At 37.7% G+C, this 24,778-nt stretch overlaps 1 protein-coding gene across 1 annotated transcript; it reads right to left on the bottom strand.

The window, feature by feature from the left end:
- Positions 1-8,833: 8,833 nt before the first annotated feature.
- Positions 8,834-24,482, bottom strand: mtmr6 (myotubularin related protein 6). The gene is made up of 15 exons (XM_015389220.1): positions 24,278-24,482; positions 21,196-21,327; positions 19,132-19,294; positions 18,028-18,185; positions 17,190-17,318; positions 16,142-16,276; positions 13,585-13,717; positions 13,398-13,507; positions 13,196-13,321; positions 13,058-13,107; positions 11,835-11,928; positions 11,640-11,746; positions 11,358-11,492; positions 11,151-11,277; positions 8,834-9,385 (listed from the first exon to the last, which is right to left on the bottom strand). The coding sequence occupies exons 1-15, from the start codon at positions 24,299-24,301 to the stop codon at positions 9,035-9,037; spliced, it is 1,974 nt and encodes a 657-aa protein (XP_015244706.1). The 5' UTR covers positions 24,302-24,482; the 3' UTR covers positions 8,834-9,034.
- Positions 24,483-24,778: the final 296 nt, after the last annotated feature.

Genomic DNA, 24,778 nt, shown 5'->3' with positions numbered 1-24,778 from the left:
TATATATATATATATATATATATATATATATAATAAAATTCATAGTCTTTTCGCAATGCTGTTTCTAAATGTATTATCCGCTGAGGGGGAACTGGTTTCTCAAATTTGGAGAAACACTGGTCAACAACTTAACAAGTTAACACATTTCAGGGTTCAGGTCTCAACATCTTAACTCCACAAAAACAATTTTGACACACAAAAAATACACACACACACACACACACACACACACACACACACACACACACACACACACACATCACATTATCCAGTACAGTTTGAGCATGCTGTATAGGCCATATGGCCTCCGAACCTCCATATGGACACACAGGACCAGGTGTCTGAAGCTATGGCAACGCCTTTAACTGCCCCTCTGTCACCCTAAATTAAGGTTTGTATTACTGGCCACTTTGGTAGTGGTGTAAGCACTTACCCTAAAGACTAACAGAGCTTTTGTGGGCATGCACAACAACAGGCTGCTGAGGGGAGCACAATTTACAACCTCAGCTCCTTGACTTTTGATACTGCTTTCTGTTTACTTTGCTAATATAAACATCGCACATTATTTTCTGAGCTATAATACTTGCAGAATTTACATATTTCTGATTAAATTTCAAATAATTGATAACAATTTGCTAAAACTTTATTAATAAAATAAGGAATCATGTAATTTATGGATGCAAAGAGTTCAGTACTGATGTGATTATTTCTGGCTTCTCGTTTTACTGCCTATTTTATCCTCCCATCCCCCCATAAATCTCCCAAAAACCCCGACCCACTTCTATACCTTCTCTCCCATCCCTGCATCCTTCTCTCAACTCCTTTTCTCCCTCTCCCTCCTTCCTCCTCCTCCTTCTTCCCTCTGCTACTCTTCAGGGTCTGGAACCAGACTCTCGTCTTCCAGCCCACCGCCATCAAACAATACATTCACGAGCCAAAGGCAACACACACCTACACAAGCACATTTTGAGGGCTTCCCCAAAGTGAAGTGCTGAAGCATGCCTCTCCTTTGCTTTCATCCTTAAAATACAGACTGTCTGCTTAGCCAGGTTTTCAGGTATATCGGATACTCTGACAGAATGCTGTGCAAACTTGTCTGTAAGTCAGCTGGCTAATGGAAGGACTTGGAATTGAGTCCGAGCAGCAGATGGCTGGTGGATTGATGAGCGAAGACTGACGAGTTGTTGCATGATGAAACAGAGCAATCTAATCAGCTTTTAGAACGGAAATGTCCGCTCCTTATGCTTCCTAAATGCAAGTTAATTATTAAAGAAAATAGCAATATAAGTGCACTATATGTTCTCAAGACCATCATCATAAATGTTGATGCATAAAGGATCCAAAAAGGAACAGGTGCATAAAGCACTAATGTTAATCTTCAGCCAGTTTAGAGCAACAAAGAGGCGTTTCTCTGTAATGGAAAAACGTCTGGTTCAGTAGCAGAGAACAGGTTTTGTCAGTGCTCTCTTCTGATGCTTATTACATCACGTGGCTAGTGTGAAATCGGAGAGATAAACAAACGCATGTAACTGAAAAAAGCACACACCCTGTCTCCCCTTACCCACAGTGTCTGTCTAGGGTTCCCATTTCAGCCCCTTGAGTGAAGCTTAGCACTAAGTGGGACAGTTAGAGGACATTTTTCTCTCTGCCTCCCTCCTTATTCAAAGAGCTTTTCTTTGTGTGTTGTGCTTGCTTTCTTTCTCATCATACAAAGCTTTATTTAATTCTATCCACACTATATTCAGGACATGTGAGCATATTTTAAAGAATGGTGGTTAAATGAATAGGAAATTAATAGACTGCTTTGTTAGGATAAGAAAATAAGAACTACTTTTGAATACTATTCATTGTTGTAGTAAAGGCTGTAAGCAGCTCCTTTGCATACAATAATTTATAATATAATAACTTTCACAAATACTAGGTTCGCTCAATTTAAAAAGTGTTACACTGTCTTTCAAACATGAGGTAATCATCATGATTTATCAGAGGCTTTGTCCTTTTTCATCCAGTTTTAATGAACTGGTTTCCATGATAGCGCCAGTTACTATAGCCACTAGTAGCACTTGTAAACAACAATTATGCCTCAGCTGTCCGATCTTTTGTCCTTTTAATCCACTTTAGGCCTTTTTATATTGGATGAAAGGATTAAATTCAGACTAAAGGTTTCTCTAAAAACACCCTTTCTTTCTCAGAGATGGACTGCGATCTAATAGTTTCACCCTTAGAAATTTCCAGAAAAACAAGCAATGGTGATATTGCGTGTATCAGATGTCAACTACCTGTAGACAGGCTCCAGGATCAACACTCCTAATAAAACATCTGATAGAAACTCACTATGAATGAGGTGTGTGGGGTCCTCGCTCTGTCTTTTATGACATTTTTGTTTGAGAGCAAAAGGCATTGTTAATTTCCACCTTGGGGAAATGTGCGTCCGAGTAAAAGAATTGCTTTTATTACAAGTAAATCTATTATTGTGAGCAAGTTTGGTTTTTGAAGTCGTCTCTGTCAGTTTACATAACAGTAGGATTAATGGTAAAGACTTGACAAAGACAGACAAGCTAACAAACAAAGCACGGGTGTGGCTGGTTAGTCATTACTGAGAGCCAGCGCCCTATACCAACAAGTCTCTTGTTTTTTCATTGTTGCACATCAGCAGATTAAAACAAATGTGCATAAATCAAATAACGTTTCATCATTGTCACCAACATCCTGTTGGCCAGGTTTATAGACAGAGGGTCTTCCAATTCTGGATTAAACTAAACTACACCGTATGTACACTGCAAAATTGTTATCTAATTAGGTGCTTTTTTCTTAAGATAAGTGCATTTTTTTTCTTGAATTGAGGAGGTACATGACACTTTGCCAATGGCACAAGACAATTTACATTTAAAATAAGTATTGCATTGTTTTATTTCAAGTGCATATTATCTAATCTAGTGTAGACACATTGCATTGGCATATCATCCTTTTTACCCTACTCAAACTGAGGCTATATACACTTAATTTAATACATTTTTACTTATTTCAAGATGGTTTTGCAGTGTATGTGTGTCTGTAGGTGTGTACATGATGATGTGCATATCTTTATTCACACATGCACATACGGTATGTGAGTGTTAACACCCCCTCACCCCCGACCCGGATTACTGTCTGAGGTCTTGTGTTACTTAAGGAAACAACGGGGGGGTGGTACAAACTGTTATTAAGCTGTCTAAGACCGGATTCTCACACACGTCTGAATCCCAAAGATTCTGGGGTTTCTATCTGTGTTCTTTAATAAATAATTTTACCCTTTCATCAAATAGTTCAAAGACATTTTGAGTTCTCCGATTCACTAATCTGACAAAATAATTGGTTTGACGCAATCAAAACAAAGTCGTTTCTCAGGTTGTTTGAGTCCAACCTTAAAGCCCTCATACTAACTAAACTTTTCAGTTTGTGCCATTGCAACCACAGCAATGTAGTTTATCATTATATTATGGGATCGGTCAATACCAAATCCTGCTTAATTGTGACATAGAAATGGATAATTAGTTTTAAAACTATTTATGCAGTAAAGAGTTTTAAAGTGTGTCTAGCATTTACATTCAAACCCCTTTATACTAATAGTACTAAATCAAAAACAACAAAGTTCTACATGTTTCCTTCAGAAAGTAACATAATTAATAAAGAAAATGATCTAAGCATCTAAAAAAGTGTTCTGTAAAGGCCTTAAAAACAGAAATGATTACAAACACCTTAAAATACAGATATATGGTTTTGCTGACATTTAAGGCACAGTTAGGTTAGTTAGGGGAGTGGCCACCTAGTGATTAGGGCATAGAGCTTGGAATCATGAGGTTCTGAGTTTGAATCCAACTCCCATAGACTGCCTCCCTGGCTCCCTGAGCCAGAGACCCTTATCCCACACTGCTCCTTGGGCGGTGCACAATGGCAGCCCAGTGCTACCCAAGGGGATGGGTTAAATGCAGAGAGTGAATTTCGTTGCTCTGTACTTGCGACAGTGTAATGACAATAAAAGCTGGAAAAAAATAAAATAAAATTTAGGCTATGACACAACTAACAAGTAACACCTAAACAAGGAAGGCTCTAAAGTTCAGGTTAGAGGATCTTTTAACAAGACATTCATTGGACAGATCAGGCTTTTAATGGAAGCCATGTTGGGGGGAAAAAAAGTGGATAAAAGTAACACTGCATGTTGTACTGAGCACACCATTCCCACACTGTCACTCGATAGTGGCAGCAGTGTGCTGTGGGAAATTATGTCTTTAGGAGGGAAGATGAGCTAGCAGTTCAGACTTGATGGAAAACCAGGAAATCTCTTTAAGACGCGAGCCTGGGACAATAATTCAAATCGTAGAATCAAAGCATGAACATAAAATCTGTTTATAAGAAAGTTCTTATAGACATGCACCAAAAAAACAGCACTTAGAATGACAACAAAAGATTGTTCTGGGGACTAAATGCAAACATATGTCATGCTTAAAAAAATTTGTGTAAAAATTTGTCACTTTGACTTTTTTATGTTTGGCTAATTTTTATTTATCAATTAAATAAACTTTCCCTTTTAAGGTTGTTGTTGTTACTTGACAAAATATGGAAACTCTTAAGATTGGCAAATACAGTACCACCATATATAGAGTTGATAGCTTTAAAATTTAAGCTGAAAGAAAAAATTTTTACCTCTCATATTCTATCATTATCATAACAGATATAAAAATAGCTGAAGGGTTTTGAATAAACAAAACAGCAGTGGTGCTCAAATGAAGCAACTATAAATGTTTAAAACCGACTAACGAAATGGCCGATTCAATTTGCTACACAAACATCCACTTGCTTGCAAGCAGATACAATTAAAACTAATCACATTTGTTCTAAATGCACCTTATTACTTCTAATACAAATGAGATTAGACCTGGGGAGAGGCCTCAGCATGTCAAAGGCAGCGTGGACAAATTCCACCAGCATGCCCAGAGTTATGTGTACATTCTAAAGACCTTTTTCAAAGCATGTTGGAACGACTAAGTTGCATACAACATTCTTGGTTTGTAATAGGGAGCGCATGGCATGCAGCATTCATCTGAATGATGCAAAACCTTGGGAGAGCTCTCAGCAGCTTGTCACTGGAAGATGCCTCTCAATATTTGATGTAGAGTAATGTGCACAAGACTTCTGCAGGAAAAAAGCAGGTATTATTAACATTTATATGTCTCTCTAGTAGAGAATAGGATAACAGAAATAAACCTGGATTAGGGAAATAAGAACTATTGGTATCAATTATCCCAGGCAGGCATTATAGTAAGAAAAAAAAATCTCTTAAGATTTAATACACAAAAAGTAAATAACTAAAATAAAATAAAAAGGTAGCTAAAATTTAAGAATAAAGCTCATCTGTTCATATTCTTCATTCTGTGTGAATATATGTTGTTGGCATTTCTTTTCATGGCATAAAGCATTTATTGAAAGCCAAAACAACATCTACACAGACAACACACACCCTCATATCTTTGTGCAAGTTTCTTCCAAATGAACAACGATGGCCTTATTTTGCGATAGAAACGGAATTGTCTCATGCTAAATGTCACTCTGTGTGGTTACTGTGTCTAAGCACAGATCTCTGTTCATTCCAGCAGCATGTGGAGGCGGCATTAAGCAAGAGGTGAGGAGCGAGGCCACTGCAAATGCTGCTTGCACAAAGCTCATAAAATATTTAGAGGCTAAAACACAGCTTTTTTTTTTATCCTTTAAGCTTTATATTGTGTTAATTGACTACAAACTACAATATTGAAGAAGCTTGAACTGTATATTTAGTCCTGTCTGAGCTCCCATAAGAGATAGCTACATTAGTCTGGAAGTAACAAAGAAGGCCATTAAACCGAAGCCAAAACAAACTAAAATTACTGAGGCTTCTTTATAAACCAGAATGGTTGCATCGGACCACAGCTCCAACATTTAATCTTATGTCATTTTAAAACATAGGTAAATTGTATCCCTGAATCCAGGATATGTAAATATATTCAGCTTTTCTTACTAATTTGAAGCAAATGCAAGAATTTAAGTCAACATTTCAATACAAAATGATTCATGCTGTGCTGAAATGAATGTAGATAATAAAGTTGAACAGATTTACGGTGTTTCTACACACATTCAAGCCTTTTATAAATTGTAATTTTAATTTTTTTTTTTTAAGAAAATGTATGAATCTAAAAAGTTTGCCACAGCTTTATGGTAGATATGTCAGGTTTAAAAAAATGGATAGATTTTAGGTGATGAATGGATTGGTTGCATAAATGAAACAGGTGGACATATTCTTGATTGTTTATTGATTGAAGTGAAAGATGACACATGACTGCGTCCCCAGGTTCACCACCAATCACATTGTGAAGTTCGCAGACGACACCACGGTGGTGGGCCTCATCAGAGACAGCAAAGACCAGGACTACAGGGAGGAGGTGGGCTGGTGCAGAGACAACAACCTGATCCTGAATGTGGAGAAAATGAAGGACATCGTGGACTTGAGGAAAAATCTGCCTAACCACACTCCACTGCTCAACTCAGCTCAGCTGTAGAGATGGTCAGCAGCACCAAATCCCTGGGGGTGCACATCACAGACAACCTCACCAGGAATGTAAACACCACCTCACTGGTCAAAAGGGTAGAAAAGTGCATGTACTCCTTGCAGAGGATGAGGAGAGCCCACTTGCCCTCACTCATCCTCACCACCTTCTACAGAAGCACCATAGAGAGCGTTCTGACCATCTGTCTCACTGTGTGGTGTGGAGGCTGCAGCTCCTCAGGCTGGAAAAAGGTGAGAAGATTAGTGAGAACTGCAGAGATCATCGGGGCTCCTCTTCCCTCCATCAAAGACATGCATGTCCAGAGCCTGTAACATTATCAATGAACCCTCACACCCCCACCATGGACTTTTTTCCCTGCTGCCCTCTGGGAAGAGGCTTCGAAGCAAGATTCCAAAACAGCTTCTTCTCCACTGCCATTAGACTGCTGAATGTTGAATAAAAATAAATAAAACAGATTTTTGGAAAATCTGTAAATCATATCTCAGTCTTATATGTACATTGGATCACCATGTTTACATTTTATCACTGCTGCACTTTAAGGATGGAAATGGAGAGATGGAATATCTTAAGAACTGTACAGAATGAAATTTCGTCTTGTACACACCCTGTGTGTAAAGTTTGTGATGATCAAATGTATAAAATAAATGATCAGATGACAGATAAACAGGTGCCAAACATCCTGTAATATATGGAAAGAATGAACAGTTAGAGGTCTGATAATAAATTTAGGGATGATTGAAGCTTAAGAGAAAATTCAATCTGGAAGACTCTTAGCTTCACCTGAACCGCCTGTGATGTCCCTCATTCAGCTTCTGCCAGTCATCGTTGGTACCACACCTTTTCCCAAGCCAATCATCTTTCAACATCCCCTTCATTTATCTACTGGCCCAGCTTTTCTTTCCCACACACAAGGAATCATTCTTCGGGGAGCGGTGGCCTAGTGGTTAGGGCATAGAGTTTGGAATCCTGAGGTTTTAAGTTTGAGCCCCACTCCCACAGACTGCTACTCTAGGTCTCTGAGCAGGAAGTCAATTTCTCCAATGTGAGAGAAAGTTCAATTATTATTTCCCCCTCCTCTGCACTATGCTCAGTTCAACTCACCCTCTGGCTTATTCATTCTCCAGGGCCCCGGGGAAGACGACTATAATCTTTTTCCAAGGTTATTCATCTGAGCAAATGTTGATTTTCAGCATCAAAGTCTTCTGCTGGGGCCCGAGCGCCAAAGATCTTATTCCATTCATCTGCATACCTGCTTCCATCTCCTCAAACCCCAGTTAGCCTCAGCAGATGGCTGCTCGAACAGAGCCTTGTTCTGCTGAAGGCTTCTTCCTGTTAAAAGAGAGTTTTCCCCTCTACTGTCACTACATGCATGCTCAGTGCGAGGGATTGCAGAAAATCAATGAGTCCTCACAATCGCCTGGTTTTAGATAGAAAAATATTAACCAATCTTTCTTACCTGTATAAATAAATTGAATAAAACTTTTCTAATAGCAAATTTTCTCTTTGAGTCTCTCAAGCTTTAAATGCAACGTTTAGAGATTTAGTATAAAAGTTTGGAAACATTTTCTTAATTAACCAGAGGTTTTTTATACACCGTATTAAAAGCTCTAGTTAATCATTAAGAAAAAAACATTTCCAAACCTTTATCCTTAATGTCTAATAGTTGCATTTATCCATGTTTGTAGGAAATCATGTATGAAAAAAAAAAAACACATTAGGTGTTATAAGTTTTAGCTAAATAAATATTTCATCTATCAAAGAATCTGCTAGAGTAATATAGATATCTGTAATTCATGTCTGCGTTTTTCTTCCCCAAAGGAAAGAGTTTTATAAATACCATTTGAGACATCTGAGAGTGCACAAAACAATTGGAACTAAGTTTCTAGTGCCTGAAATATTGTGTTATCCTTCATCTTCTACATTTTTAAATCTTTTTTTTTTACTCCCGGTCAGATCAGAGGAAATTCAGATCAACAGCAGCAGATTAGTTTGGCCTCTTGCCTTAAAATTAAATTAAATCTTCTCTGAGCCAAACACTTTGATCTGCTGTTTTAACCAGTATAAACAGCCGTTATATCTAGGCCATGTTTCTAAAAACATGCTGGACATAAATGAACAAATTACAAGCCGTTTAGGATTTGAATGAATTTATTTTCTCTCTCTTATTTATTTTTTTTTTTACTTGGGGGCTTTACAACATTCTTAAAAAAAAGAACAAGCTTTTTTAACGGTAGTTGCATTATATGACATATTTATGAGGCCTTCCACTGAGATTTAAACTGTACAGAAACAATCAGCCATTCAGCCCTTTGAGGACCATTTATGTAATCAAAGCCAAATCATAAACAAAATGACAGCTTGCTGTCCACACATACCCATACACATACACACATTCAGTAAACTCTGGCCAGTCATCCACACCAGTCGGTCTGTCCAGAAACCCTCCCTCTTTGGCTTCAACAGGTCATTCGTGCCACTCCAAGCTCCAGGCTGACAACAGCTGGCTCTTCTTTGGCAAGTTCACCGTTGCATGTCCCTTCCAGTTCTCCGTAGCTCTGCTTCCGGCTCTCGGTACCGCTGCTGCCCTCTACTGTCCGCTCGGTGTCTGTACTTTCCATGGCCTCCTCGCCCACTTCGTCCTGGTCATCCTCCACCTCGCGGCGCTGCACCTCTTTGTGGTTGATAGGAGCGCCTAGAATGAGGGAGTCGGGCCGCGGCGGCAGGGGGTTGGTGCACTGATCTCTGGTTGGAGGAGGTGCAGGGGGGTCAGAGGTTGCAATGGGGGTCACACCAAGCTGTTGGAGCCTCTGAATGAATAGATGGGAATAAAAATGCATTTAATTCACCCTATATAGACACCATATATATTTTTAGCTCAACTGGCAGGTAAGAAAAGGCTTTAACAAGTAAAAAGGAATAAGGAGTGTTAAAAAAAAACAGCTTGTTAACAGAAAAATGTGAAAATCTATGAAATCAGAAATGCAGAACAATTATGATTATCATCAGTGTTTCTTGACATCTGTTGATGTATGTATTAAGTGTTTCTGAAACAGTGAAGAGTTAAACCTAACCCTTTGTAAACACTTACTGTGCCTGTCAGCAGCAGTAAGGATCATAAAGTCTAACAGAAGATGGAAACAAGGATCTGCTGAAGTGGTCCTTTGTTTTACCAGGATGCATTAAGTCTGTCACTCCTTCTGTTTCCCACCACATGCAGTCTGTCCAGTGGGATTCCTAGAACTGAGCCCACCCTCCTGATGAGCTTTTCAGCTGCAGAGCTGCTGCTCCAACATACTACACTATAAAATATACATACAATAGTGGATCTAATAACCTTGGGATCAAGCCATTTAATAACATGGGGTCTGATTCAATATTAAATTTAGAAATACTGGAGAACACATTACATTAAGCTTTGGTAGAAACAAAATCACAATAATCCTGCCTTAACATCCCTAAACCATGATAATGATTTGCAGGAACATAAAACGAGGAATATCTGACTAACATTGGAACATATTTATTGAAATATTAACTATTAAGTTTATTACATTTATTCAATGATTTATCACCTTTAAAATGAGTGCAAATGGTGTCGCCTGTTCTCACAGTACATCTTAAATTAACAGGTAAATAAAATAACGTCCCGTTAAGTTGTTAATCTTCTTCTACATTGTTATTTGAGCTTTATTGTGGAGAATGAAAAGCACAGAAGTAGCTCCGAAAATAAAGGACTCAGGGTTCAAAATTATAATGGGAGCGTTAGAGTTCACATCAGCCTGGAGGCAATGATGCAAAATTATGCAAAGTATAGAAACAAAGACAACTTTGGTTTCCCTCCACCCCTGTACTGACAAGAGAAAACCCTTCATGCGTTTACTGTATTCATATATCAGAAGGTCACCTAACAAAAGGCATGAATGTTTGAATAAAACGTGTCGTTTGAATAAAACAAATAACACGTTAACTTACACAATAAGACATTCAGTGCAGCCGGTGACATAAATGAAAGTTGAGGCAGGGAATTAATAAATGTGGATCACGTCCCCACTAGCGAGCAAACTAAAGATGATACAATAAAAAAAATAAAATAAAATTGTATATATATATAAATAAACATATAAAACATAGCAAAATCCCTCGTCAACTTTACCGTCGACATGCCGCAGCCATGTTCCGAATTCCTCGTTTTCCAACCACTTTTGTTGAAATTTGCATTTTCCCATTCTCTAGCTTTTTCTCCGCCTTTCCGAACATATGGCTTTACAATCAACTGGAAGCAGTTCCGCGCACTTGGAACCAGTTATCTGATATATCGGAGGAAATTGTTTTACGAACTTTTTTTTTTTTGAATAAAGCATTTTAAATGCCCCTATGATCTAATTTAATGAATTTTAATGACAATTAAGGCCTTGATTTAAAAAATAATAATTTAATGACATTTAATGATTTTTAATAACACGCGGAAACCCTGTATTAACAAATATGGAGGGTCAATACTTTCTTGAAATCTTTCTTTCAATCAGAAGCAAAGAAAGAAGCACAGTGAGACAGAAAGAAACTTTAACTCACAGTCTGTAGTGCTTGCAGCGTGCTCTCTGCGCTGCGTGTATTCTCCTTCAAAGTCAGAATGGTTTTAAGGATGGATTGCCGTGGATGCATGGACCGATCAAACTGGTGGTACATGTTCCTCCAGAACCTGAGGAGCACAGGATTTAAAAAAAAATGTGGTGAAAACATTTTGCAGACGTATTAAAGTGCAGGGTATCCTGTACTGACTTGAAATGGTAAGGCAAGGTGGAGGGCTCCAGCACTGGATGGGCCTCAGAGTATGAAGGCCTGTAGAACGGATTCAGGTAGTTCTGCTTTTCGCTCATGAGGAAGGCCCAGAGTGAGTGAGTTCGCTCTCGAAGCCTAAAACACAGAGTGACGATTCAAACAATCATAAGAACATCTAATATGAACAATTGAAAAGAGACAAAGTGGTAGAGTGGCTTTCAACAAATGGGAGCAGAGCAGTTTTTTTTTCTCCAAACGTCCAAAAGTCAGCGTTTTACTTACTGTAACTCCTCTCTCTGCCTCTGGTTGTTCCCTAAGAAGTTCCCATACTGACAAGAGTGAACGTGTTCATGGATCTGCAGCAGGAACCATTCACTGTACTCGAAAGCCTTATGAGAGGGTCATCAAAAGACAATCAAGCACACTGGATAAATAAGGCTTAAAGCAAATCTTTTATTCTGTCGCATCCCAACGTACCTGCGGGAACTGCTCAGTCAGCTGCCAGACACACTCAAGAAACTGAGTGAAGATGGGAGATACTTCCTTCGGATCCCCGTCCAACTGGTCACACCTTGAAATACAGAATCATACTTATTAATGGAATAATATCTAATGATGATGACCTGTTTTTGTTTAGCATTTATATTAACCACAAGGTTTAGTTCACAAATAGTGAATGCTGTATTTAGTCATCTTGGAGAGCTTCAGTGTAACTGAATGTTGCTGTTGCCGACAGGCAGTCGTAGTTTGATATTATGCTGTTTTATACAACATTTGATGCAGTTTATGCTGAGAGGGAGAAAAGTATCCATCACTGTGTCAGTGAGGAGATGAAGCTCCCCTATATGTCCACATTGGCATTCAGACTGTAAAGAAAGGGGCGAATTGGATCAAACCAACATAGAGGTTATGAACCACATTAAGAGACCAAAATTTTGTCACTTACTTTTTTTTTTAGACCGTTAAAGACAAAAAAGTGTAATGAGCGATCAGATGTTTTAGGTTAGAGATTGAGGAGTAAACATAGAAGTTTGCTGTGACCCTGTCTGCTGTGTAGTTTAATAATGAATCCACAGAGGGTATCAACACTCAAAACATTGTATCTGGGTACAATACTAATTTGGAATGTTAATTCTGAATTTATTAATAACAAGTGTTCGTTGCATATGTTTGCAATTGATTATTTGCATATAAAAGAGTAATTCTTCAGACAACCTTAAAATATTGTGAAATTGTGTTTTGTTTGGGTTATTTATTTTGCAATCCTTTGCACACTTATTTCGCTACCCTCTCTGATTCGGTTAAGACAGCATGTTACATGGTGAAAATGCAAAAAGTAAACGATTCATGTTTAATTATGAAACTACAGATGTAAATTAGTATTCAGTCTAATTCTGGCAATTTAAATTTAAATGTTAATAAATATGCACTGCCCCTTTTAAATAAATAAAAATTGATCTTTTTTATCCCAATTGTATCTAAATGGTATCTAGTATGGAAATCTAATTTGACATTTTATTATGGAAACAACCCTAGTGTGTAATAAATAATAAACATCCCAAAGAGTAAAGAGGAAACCTAAAGATGAGTCTGGTAATGTACTCAACCCAACCTTCCTAAAAATAGAATAAGGAAATACTGAGCGCTTATCCTGAACGGTAAAGATTTGAATTTGATTTCCATGTAAAGTTAACCTTTACCTGTCTGCAAACTTGTGACCAAAGGAAATCCAGTCTTTCTCTATCAGTACCTGAAAGACAAATGAGCACAAAATTATAGTTTGAAACAGAAGCAAATCACTCCCATAAAACTGATCTAAACTGATATGCACAACATACCATAAAGCCCTTGATGGTGCGATAGTAGGGGTCCATCAGCAGCGACCCCAGGGCACAAACCTGGGCTGTTCTGTCCCATCCATCCGAGCAATGGACCAACACACTGGCCCCTTCCACTGTCACTGCCTGGGTCAGAGAAATTAGGTTTAGTACGATGGTCTGGTAGAAAAAGGGCAATATTTATGAAAAGACTAACAGCTACCTTTGTCAGAAACACAGCTGCATCTACTACAGCCTTGATATGTCGCAGCCAGCCGCTGCTTTCTAGTCCCCCCAGGTAGTCGCTCATGGTTAGAGACCGAGTCCCAGTAACTGAGAAAGAGAGACAGATATTTAATTAGAATATCCATAAATTAAATGTTCGGATGTGTTTGCAGCAGCTCTCTGACCTTCCAGTAGCTTTTGCAGGCTTGACCGCATGACGTGGATATTTTCAATCCCGACAAACTGAAAGCGGATGTTGGAGTAGTTGTCTTCGTTCTCGTAACCTTTGCCTGCAGCACGGTTAGCCAGCGCATTCAGCTGAAGGAAAACAAATGGGGAATGGAAATCAAATTAAATCCGCTGCTGTTCATCAACTCTTTAACCTGATATAAACCGTTTCAGCAGAAAGAACTGTGAAGGTAATTTTGAATCAAAATTATTTGTGCATTGTATACCGGTATGTTGATTTGAAATTGCAGAGAGACTTACATCGACCTGCTCGGTCAGTCTGTACCAATCGGACATAATTATATGGCCTACTGCCATGTTGCCTTCCAAGGACCCAGCCCAAGTAGACCTTCGAAGGACGCAGCCATTTATATTTATTTATTTATTTTTTTTACATTAAACGTCAGATGAAATGGTAAAATTATGCGCACGTTTTTATCATTCCCTTCGGAGATTATTGACGGAAAAAAATCTGACATTGATGATCGTTTACTCTTCCTACCTGGAAGATGTACATTTATTTGTTCGTAATGGAGGAAGTAAGACACCAGTGCTATTAAGTTAAAGTCGTTAGTTATCAAGAAAAACTACTGATAAACATGTGGAACATGTTAAAATACAATAAATATCAATGGCTGAGACTGAGTCCTTGGAAGGCAACATAGTAGTAGGTCATTTCATATTTCCAGTTGGTAGACTGACCGAGCAGGCAGCGCCCTCTGCTGTAGCTGAGTTTCTTCCCCACTACCATTATTCTGTTGAATGTTGTATAAAATGGGATTTATTAAAAAAAAAATATAAAAAAAAACCTGAATGTTGGAAACAGTAAATTAAATACAGTCGTATTTTTACATTTATCACTGCTGCACTTTAAAAATGAAAATGTCTTGAGAGCTGTACTGAACGAAGTTTCTTTTTGTATACACTCTGTGTGTACAAAATGACAATAAAGTCTGTCTAAGTCTAAGTACGACCAAGGGTACTACCACATGTCACTAGGGGTGTAAATAATAATCATTTTGTATCGATGCATCGATCCAACAGCCGACGATCCGATGCATCGACACGTCCGCAAGATAATCGATTCATGTTTTTTTTCCCCACCGGTCTATTTTTATCCATTTGCTCCTGGGCGTAATTCTCCCTCCCGTGCTGCGGTGGCGCTAAAACTATTTTGCCCTCCTACCTCGCTTCCTGGGTATACTCTTACAGCAGTGTGTTGCAGTAAGCTTGACACAGACATTTTTAAATTATGCTCAATATTGAAGCGTGGTCTGTGCTACCCGCTGTGGGTCTAGATACGGCCGAGGCGGCGAGGAAGTGGGGGCGAGTTTAGTCCGACGACGGAGGGACATGAGGGCCAAAAAGAGCGGAGATCCAGTTGGAAAAAGGGTCCCAGCATTCTCGCGCACCTCACTCTTCTAGCGGGTCAAACTTCACGAGTTGTTTTCTGCAATTTCGGTCATAAAAACAAAACAAACCGGCCTCCTGTCTGCGGCACTGTTTGCGGTCGGCGAGGTGCAGCAGAGCCGAGGTATTGCATTGCGCTCATTGCACTGATTATGTGCAGTATTTTTGCAGTATTTTTTGATGCAACTTTTCTACTTCTGTTATTTGCTGTTGTTTCTAAAAAAAAAAAAATGCATAACGATATTACAGCTTTCATTGATTTATTTCAAACTTGAAACTTTGTTTAGCCTGTAAGATTAAAAAAAATTAAATAAAAAAATTAACCGATTAATCGAATCGCATCGTGGTGTATTCTTGAGTATCGAAAATAATCGAATCGTTTGGTCAGGAAATCGATACTGAATCGAATCGCCATGATGGATGTGATTTACACCCCTACATGTCACGCATCAATAATACCGGTGTGAAATTTGGAGCAAAAGTGAAAAGGAAGATGTAACTTGTAAGTAGAATTTGGAACTCACAGCTGCAGATTTGTACAGTTGTCTTCATTGGGTTGTATTTGTGTTAAGGAAAAAATATATTTAAAAAAAAGAAACTTTGTTGCAGATCAACTTGAGCAAATCTTAAGACATTTTTGATGTGCAACTTAGATCACAATCTGTGTGCTTGCACTGAAGGATTTGAAGAGGTGTACGTTTTTTTGTAATTGTGACAGAAAAAATATCTACGATTACAAAACACAAAAGTTACAATGCACAAATACTTTTGCAACTTACGTTCTGGACCATTTAGAGTAAAACTGAGAATGTAAGAGGTTTGTGATGTGCAACTTCTGGAACACAATTTGTGAACTTGTACTTAACATCTCAACAGGTGTAAAAAGAAAATAAAGGTGTATTTGTAAATTCCTTATTTTTGTTTTAGAATTAGAAAACTTAATAATATAACTCTCTCTGCAACTTTAAATTCAAACTTACAATGCACAAATAGTTTTGATTCAAAATTACCTCCAGAAAGAAAAACTGATTTTTTTTAAAAATGTTCACATTAGCATCGCGATTTAACCAGAGAAGGATCCCCATGATGCTCCCGCTTCCTCACCTTCGGCCTTGTGTCCATGACGTAAACAAACCGGCTGTTGTGATTGGCCTTGCTGATGGCCTGCAGCATGCTCTCATCCTCCAGGCATCGTGCACTGAACCCAGACAGAGGCTGACTGCAGCGACACACTGCTGCCTGTCACACAGTTCACACAACAGCGGAAAAGACTTTAGTCACATTTTTTATGAATTACCTGTTGTTTAAAGTCCTTGTATAACATTAAACAGCAGATATTTAACAATTAAAGGTAGTTTTCTTAGATCAATTCTAGCAGCTTCTAACAGTTCTAACAGTCTTTCAACTGTTCTGACATCCTAATAAATCAGAAAATCTGGTTTTTCATACAGAAAATTTAAGTGATCATCAAATTATCATCACAAGATTCTTGATTGAAATGTATTTTTTTGTTATTAACCATTTTTGACAGGCAAACTAATTTAGGAAGTAGGCTATGGATAATTAAAAAAGTACTTCCAACAAAATATTGTTATTGTTTCATTAATAAAATACATTCATTTGTCTATGTGATTGGAATGCCCTCACTCCCACTCACTTAAGCAACCCAGAGGAAATATAAGAAAGAGGGAAAATCATAAAAAAAAGGCCTTAGTGAGAAAAATCAACTGATGCTTCAATCTATAACTCTAAAAGGAGGGCCACTTTTATTGGCTTTGGTGCATTTTGGCGTTGAATAAACATAAGACAAGAGTAAGCTACATATATTTGGGTATATAAACAGGGGCATTCATGTATTTCGTCCTTTAATCTATCTTTAACAACTACTTCAATCAAGAAACTAGCTTTTTATTGTTTTTTCTGTTTCGTGTAAAAAAGGCCTTCAATTAATCTGAACCTATAGAGCCTGGAGATTAGTATCAGCAGGGAAAGATCTGACCAGTCTACCTAAACTCCTCTTATTCAGTATGATAATAATTTGGTTCTTCCTTAAATTTAAAGGAGACATTTATTTTCCTCTTTTACTGTATAAGTATTTTTAAAACAATTATTTTTCCAAACTTTAGGACCAATTTCTTAAAGCCTTAAGTACCTTCTTTTCTTGGTAGAAGTATGTGAGCACAGGGAAGCGTCCTTTGCTTCGGAACTTGGAGCTACCAACAATGATGGGCTTACTGGCTGTAATGGGAACGTACAGATCCCGTGGATACGTCTCACACACCTAGAAAACCCAAAGCAAAGTGTACATGTGTTTAAATATCCATAAAACTATAAGCAAACATGTACAGTGAGCAAAATCCTATCACTGCTAAAGAAAGCAAGACCCAAAGAAGAGAATAGGCGCACTCTAGTGGACAACAAAGGTACAAGCTTTCAAATATGCAAAAACATTTTAAATCCAGTGCTATTTTGCAAATGATGCAAAAGATACATTTTACTAAACACCCTGAAAACAAAGTTCTCAACATATTATAAAATAAAAATATGTTATTTAAAAAAAAAAAGCAACACCATAAACCACAGCTTTACTATAGCATAAGTAAACAGGTAGCTGGAAACTACTTTATGGTTAGCATGTGATCTAAGTCCAAAGTCTATTGTTTCTTTATGGAATGAGAAGTTTTATAGCTCAGAGATGGTATAAGGGCTCAAAATAGTGCCACATAAACTACTTGTTCTCCTCTATGCGATTTAATATTATATTTGCATCACTCCCCTAACAATGAGCCCTGCAGATTAATACACAAAGCAGAACAGCTTGTAGTATAGGGTCCTAAGTTTGACCTTCCAAAGATAATGAAGATGGCACATAGCGAGGCATTCTACTGTTCAGCTGATGCTGCAGTATATATTGGGTAAATGTGTCAAGTTGTCTTAAAAACTTAGTAACAGAAAATACAAGACTTTTATTACTGTAGTTAATGGTCTACCTTATACTCTCTGTTGACGTCGGTGTGCTGCCATTGGTCATTGGGGACACCCATTCTCTCAAACTCTGCCCCCAGGTCGATGAGCTGCCAGCCTTCTTCTCTCTGCTGATCATTCTGCTTGGGGTTGTAGGAGAAGGCGTAGAGTTCTTCGTAGTATACTGTGACAAGAAGAACAGAATGGGGGGAAAAAAAGCCTCAATTTCCAGTAGGTGTGTAGAGTTAAAGGGCATTTCCAGCGCAGATAACTTCTTTGTTTTTTATTGTTTTCCACTCTCATTATTTCCATCAGGGTAGCAATTTATTGTAGAAAAAGACCCTAGAATATAGTTTGAATTACTTCAGCTGTATGTGGTTTTTTTATGATGGATGGGAGCAAAGTTTTTTTATACATTTACTACCACCACCATTTTATTTCCATCTTGTTCCACTTTAAACTCAATGATTTTAGTTATTACAAATTTATGATGGTTATTATCCACCGTTGCAGTGATATATAGAAGAATAAGGCCCATAAAGGGTTTATTCTGTTTTTGTCACAGTTAAATATATCAAGTTATCAAATGCATTTCCATGTTAGATAAAGACAAACATTATATTTTTAATATCAATTTCATTTCTTAAGCAATAAGACCTTTTTTTTCAATCTAGGTTTTCCAAACCATTGAAAAGTGGATTTTTAGGTGTATTTTGGGTCATTATCCTGTAATAAAAAAGTGTGTTTGACCTTTGGTCATAAACCGAAGGTCTTCGGGTTTTTCTGGCAATAAGCAGAATTCATGTTTCTATTTGTTATGGCAAGTTACCCAGCAACTGAAAGAGCAGCAAAGCAGCTCTGGAGCAGCTTTAGATCCAGTGAAGCCGAACCAAAACATGCGGTTAATCCGATTTATTTCAGCTATTAGCCACTAGAAAAAAAAATATTTTTACATAGGTTCAGAAAAGTCTGGGTAGCCTATTCCCTTGAATAGATAAACAAAGGAAAAAGTACCCTAAAACTGTTTTTTGGATTAAATCAGATTCAGCTAGAAATAAAGATGTGTTTGCATCAGTGGTGAGAATTGATGACTACAAAAAAAAAAACAGGAAACAGGATGGTGGAATCACCTGGTCTCAGGAGACGAAGCAGTGAGCTATAGATGTCATGGCAGTCTCTTTCCCTCTGCAGCACGAAATGAACCACCCTGAAGTTCCGACAGTGGATGACCAGCGGGCAGCCGGTGGTGGTCAGGCTCTGCTTCTCCACTGAGGCTATATGGTGGTGCAGAATCTGCAGAGAAAAATGGGGGAAAAGAAGGGAGATCGTTTTCAGAATCAGTCTGTGCAAGAAGTTCGGTATATCATCAGGAGGAAATCTCTAATAGTTATGAAATGTACCTTATTTAAACATGCAATGTTGAACTCTTTTATTCAGCAGAATATATGGCTAAGCTCAGTTTGTGTCCCACAGCCACAGACTCATAAGATTAGGTAATGATATATAAAGGACACTGAGATAAACAGAAAAGACACACACTTGCATAGTCTAAATGCTGATGGCACCAGCTGTTAAGGCATTCACTTGTGTGGTGTTTAATATTGCATGAGGCTCCAATTAAAACCTGATAAAATCTCTCTAGACCCAACAGAATGATAACAAAATGACTTCTGACAGCGCTCTCATAAACAGCATTTTATATCTGAAAAAAACAGGAAGCTGCAGACAAGAAGGGACAGATATGGTTGATACTATTACAAAAAATAAAGCAGGTTTCCTTTTCACAACAGAATAGGAAGGAAATAAGGTTGAAAATGAGGTAAAAGATCTAAAACGCTCAACAGTGTTTCTGCTTCTTAAATTATCATATTACAAATATTAAGGCCAACTGCAAAATAGGGCTATAACTAATGAATATTTCACAAATCGATTAATCTGTCGATTATTTTTTTATTAATCGGTTAATAATCAGATAGCCAAATGTTCCTTAAATAAGAATTTTACAAATTAAACCAGGTGAAACTTGAGGTGTTCTAGATAGAGCATATTGACAGACGGAATTTTTTTTTTTTTTTTATCATAAAGATAAAATATGTACTACTTATTAATATACAATTTTGATATGATTACTGTTGCTCTGTAAGCTAAAGGCATGTTTTAGAGTCTCAATACTCCAGTTAACAATTAATCGATTACTAAATTAGCTGACAAATATTTCAATAATCGATTGATCACGATTAATCAGATTAATTGTTTCAGTGCAAATAATAATAATAGTGGAGGGCTTTAAAATGTGCTTAAGTTCAATGCAATTAAAGAGTGATAGACTCCAAATATCCTGTTAGATAATTGCTCTAACCTAATAAACAAAGCTAATTTCCTTACTGCGTTTTATTTCCTTTATGCCTCTTTAAACCCTGACACTGCTGAAGTTCTTCCTGTTACAACATAAAGAAAATCAGCTGCCTCAGACACTGAATCCAGACCTCACAGCACTCTTCCTCTTCCTGATAACCGCTCACAGCTTTGCCCACTTTTCACTCCTTACTTTTCACTCTAAAGTCTCTGCTAAGGAGAGATAATGCCTCCAGGATACTCTAGTTTCACTAAACTAGGTACTTTGACTGCAACTAAAGAATTAGTTGAGAATTTGATTAATCAATACCTTGATATATAAAAGGGCTATAAGAGCTGCAGTTAGAACCTTATATTAGATTTAACAATATACCTATCCTTCCATCTGGAGACTGCATTAATAATAAATTGCAAAGTAACTGGAGTTAATTAGCAGGCTAAATGCAGGTTCATATCAAGAAATAGGAGTTCTCATTATTTCATGAGTGTCTTTAATATCTGGCAAGACAGGATAAGACTACAATTGTGGTGCTTTCTATCATCTCACGTTCTGGAACTGTTCATTTTTTTTCTGCACTTGCATCTGATGTAGAATTTTAGAGGGAAAACAGAAGTAAAAAAGATGTGGCTCCTTTTCTGATTTATTTATTTATTTAAGATTGCATGTTGTGTGAAAAAACATGAGTGAAACGCCGTTAGGAAGAGTGGAATCTTTATGTCTTGTCCTTCTCTGCTCACATGAAGCCTGTTATTATTGTTTGTCATTCCAGTGTTTTTCCCTATCAAATCATAACCAGAAAAACATGACGAGCAGACGCCTTGGCACTCCACCTACTCACCCAGATCTCCTGTCCAGCAGAAGAGGAGTTGTTAGAGCTGCTTTCCACAAAAATGAGATGCGTAGCTGTGAGGTACAGTGTCCCGTTTGTGGATTTGTTGCTAAAACGATCCACCAGCCGCACCTGCTCCACCTGCAAAGACAATACTAATGAGGGACTAATTGATGAGCCTTTAGCAGGACAGTTTGCTCCTTTGGCTGAATGTTGCATCAGCCCTAAAGATGAGCCATGGGAATGACAACTGGGAAAAGATATTAAAGATATTAAAGGAAGGTAGCATTTGGCACTGATTCTAGCAGGCCCATTATATAACAGTGACCATCTGGGTTTTTTGTTTGGCTCCTAGATTTTTTTGTAATAGAGTTAAAGGACTTAAAAAGCTACTGTAGAGGGAAACTGTAACCAGAAACCATTCAAGTTAATAGGAAGATTGCCCATTTGTTTTTATTTATAGAAAAATCCAAAAAGAAAAGAATGGATGTTATTTATTGCATTACATATAAGCAACATTTTTAAAATACTGGTAAAGAAAGGTCTGTTTGCTGTTTGAACAAAAGTTAAAATGGTGTTTGTGATTCTTGGTCTTTTAACCGTTGCTGTTAAATGTCCAAAACACTGATAAACCACATTAATCCTGCAAGTGTTGACTCAGACATCCTCTTCCTTCCAGCTGCTAAGCTGCTGTTCACTGATAGGATGTCGTAACGGAGACTGACCCTCTCTCAGCGACCCCAGGGTCAGAGTTTTGTCATAAAACAGCCTATCAGAACATACAGGAATTCTGGGATGTTTTCAGCAAAGGTATAGCCTGATAGAAAGAAAAAAAGAAGATAATTGCTGTCACTTGTTATTTATAAAAACAACGTTTTGAGGATACCGTAATAGAAAATGTTTAATGTTGATTTAACACAAAGTTTCTTAACAATTTGAGCTTTCGTCATAGCTTTTCTGGATCTACAAACACCTGAGAGAACAAGTCACACTTATGACACACCTTGTCTGCAGGTGACCCCACCCTCATAATAATCCCTCATAATAATCCAGGCACTTTTTATTCGCCACGTCTTCTATTCAGCCCTTAACTGGCTTCAAATGTAGAGAATAAAACTACCAAACTATAACCTTTACAATGAAATCTAAAATTGAATTAAAACAAATCGCTTCTTCCTTACCTTACATGTTAAACCGAAAAAAAGAAAAAAGAAGATTCCAGTTAATCAGATGGAGACTATTTCTTGGATTGGTTCTAATAGAAGACTTAATTTTCACAATCCTCACTCATATAAATATGGGAACAACAAAATGCACTTCCATGCACCTTATAAAATGAAAGATTAACCGAAAATGGTACTTATTTACGTTTGTGCCTCCTGGTATAAATGACTATTATATTCTTCCTCTGTAATTATTAACTATAAATATGGGGGCGAAAGATTTGGATCCATAAAATGGAGTATTTTGCAACTCCTTCCGTGGCATTCAAATGTTCTACCTTTCTCATACAAACACCCTTATTTTGGCACTGTAGTGAATTTGAATAAAAATATAAAAATGGAACACTTGGTACTAAGAAGTGGAAGGTGTAAAAGTCTGATTGGTGCATATCTAGAAAAAGCTGCATGTAAAAAAAAAAAAAAAAAAACTTGCTAACTATCAGATTCAATATGCGTGGGGCAATTTTTTCTGTTATGAAGCAACTTGTGTCACTTTCTAGAAAGGGGAGCTAGTGAATTTGTGTTTTGTTTTTTTTTTGTCAGGCTCTAACATATACAAAACTGAAATCAAACAAAATCACCTGCTATGTTACCAATATCTTTTCAGCTAGACATATATGTCAAAGTTAGACTTTACAACCTGTTTATACCTCAGGTTCTGAGTCTGAGTTTATCTTCTTTAAGTTATTGATTAGTCATAATTTCTCAGCCTGGTTCTGCTGGAGGTTTCTTCCTGTTAAAAGGGAGTTTTTCCTCTCCACTGTCGATACAAGAAAGCTTAGTGTGATGTATTGGCTTCAACTGGTTTTCCTTAGAAAACTTTGAATCAATTGACTGCATGATCTGGTAGAATTGTAAAGTGCCTTGAGATGACATAGTTGTGAATTGGTGCTATATAAATAAACTCAATTTCAGTTGAATTTCAATTCAGTTTATTTATATAGCGTTAATTCACAACACATGTCATCAAGGCACTTTACTGATACAATCATGCCAGATCACACAGTCAGATTGGTTCAAAGTTTTCTATTTAAGGAAAAACCAGTTGAATGTATCGACTCATTGACTTGAATGCAATCCCTTACACTAAGCATGCTTGTAGCGACAGTGGAGAGGAAAAACTCCCTTTTAACAGGAAGAAACTTCCAGCAGAACCAGACTCAGTGTGAGCGGCCATCTGCCGAGGCCGACTGGGGTTCAAGGAGACAGAAGCAAAGATACAAAAACCAACTCTAAAAGGAGGCCCCGTCCAGGAAACATACAGCCAGGCAGATGAGTCAGAGGATGAAGAGAGCACAGTCACAGTCAGAGAAACAGGACTACACTGAAAAACAAGCCGATCTCCAACATCTATAAACAAAGGTGTTTCAACAATTTTTTTTTTTTTTTTTTTTGATGTGCAAAAACTAAGGAAAGTAAATCTTAGCTTTAGCTTCACCTACAGGTAATCAGATACCTGCTGAACTGCCTGTCATAAAGGCCCATCTGATAGTCTGTCACTATCACACTCCAACCTCTATTTTCCTCTTGATCTCTATCTCATTAGATCCAGAGTGACTTCACAGATGGGCATTAGCTAAATCAATAACAAATCTCTGTAACACTGTAGAGTGGCTGTCTGATGATTTGCTATGCGGAAAGAAAACAAACAAGCAGGTAATTGATGCTCGTCCTGTCTGTCATCTGGAGCTGCTGAGCTACACCTGCTAGCATCACACTTTCAACAGCTGAAAGCAAACACTTTCCATTTAACATCGACCCAATGCTGACTGTAGCGACATCCAGGCTCTGCAAACAAACCATAAAGACAGGGCCTTGATAGCTGGCTCTATTCCCTCCAACTGAAAATAGCGAGAAATGTTAGCTACCTTGGGCGTTCGGATATGCTCCATTTCTTCGATAACAGACGTCTGTCAGCGACTGGAAGGGTTCACACGACGCCCCCTGTTGAGAAGTCTATCATTGATTATTAATGGCTTCTCTGGAGGAAATATCGCTTTTACTTATTCGGTGCACCCGATAGGAGTTTATTGTCAATTATTTCGCTCCTTCATCCGCATAAAGTTCCCTGACAAAACGCCATGACGTAGGATGTGAGCATTTCAAAATAAGAGCACTGCGTATTTCTGCGAATAAAGTGACCCATGGTATGACTCCTGTATGAAAAATATAATACTAAATTTGAATCATATGATGATATAGATTGCTACAAAAACTATACTAGATTGGTCCCCGAGATTGATTTTCTTTTTTTATCTTTACAATCTTCTTTAAGAATGGTTTAACAAGTTTTTATTTACTAGATCGGAGGTTGGCAACCTGCTACACCAGAGCCACAAGTGACACTTTGGCTTACTTAATAATATTAT

Source organism: Cyprinodon variegatus, unplaced genomic scaffold (assembly GCF_000732505.1).
Source record: "Cyprinodon variegatus isolate N-32 unplaced genomic scaffold, C_variegatus-1.0 Scaffold20, whole genome shotgun sequence".
Classification (NCBI taxonomy): Eukaryota; Metazoa; Chordata; class Actinopteri; order Cyprinodontiformes; family Cyprinodontidae; genus Cyprinodon; species Cyprinodon variegatus.
The sequence above is the reverse complement of the archived record's forward strand: the minus strand, read 5'-3'. Positions and strand labels throughout refer to the sequence as shown.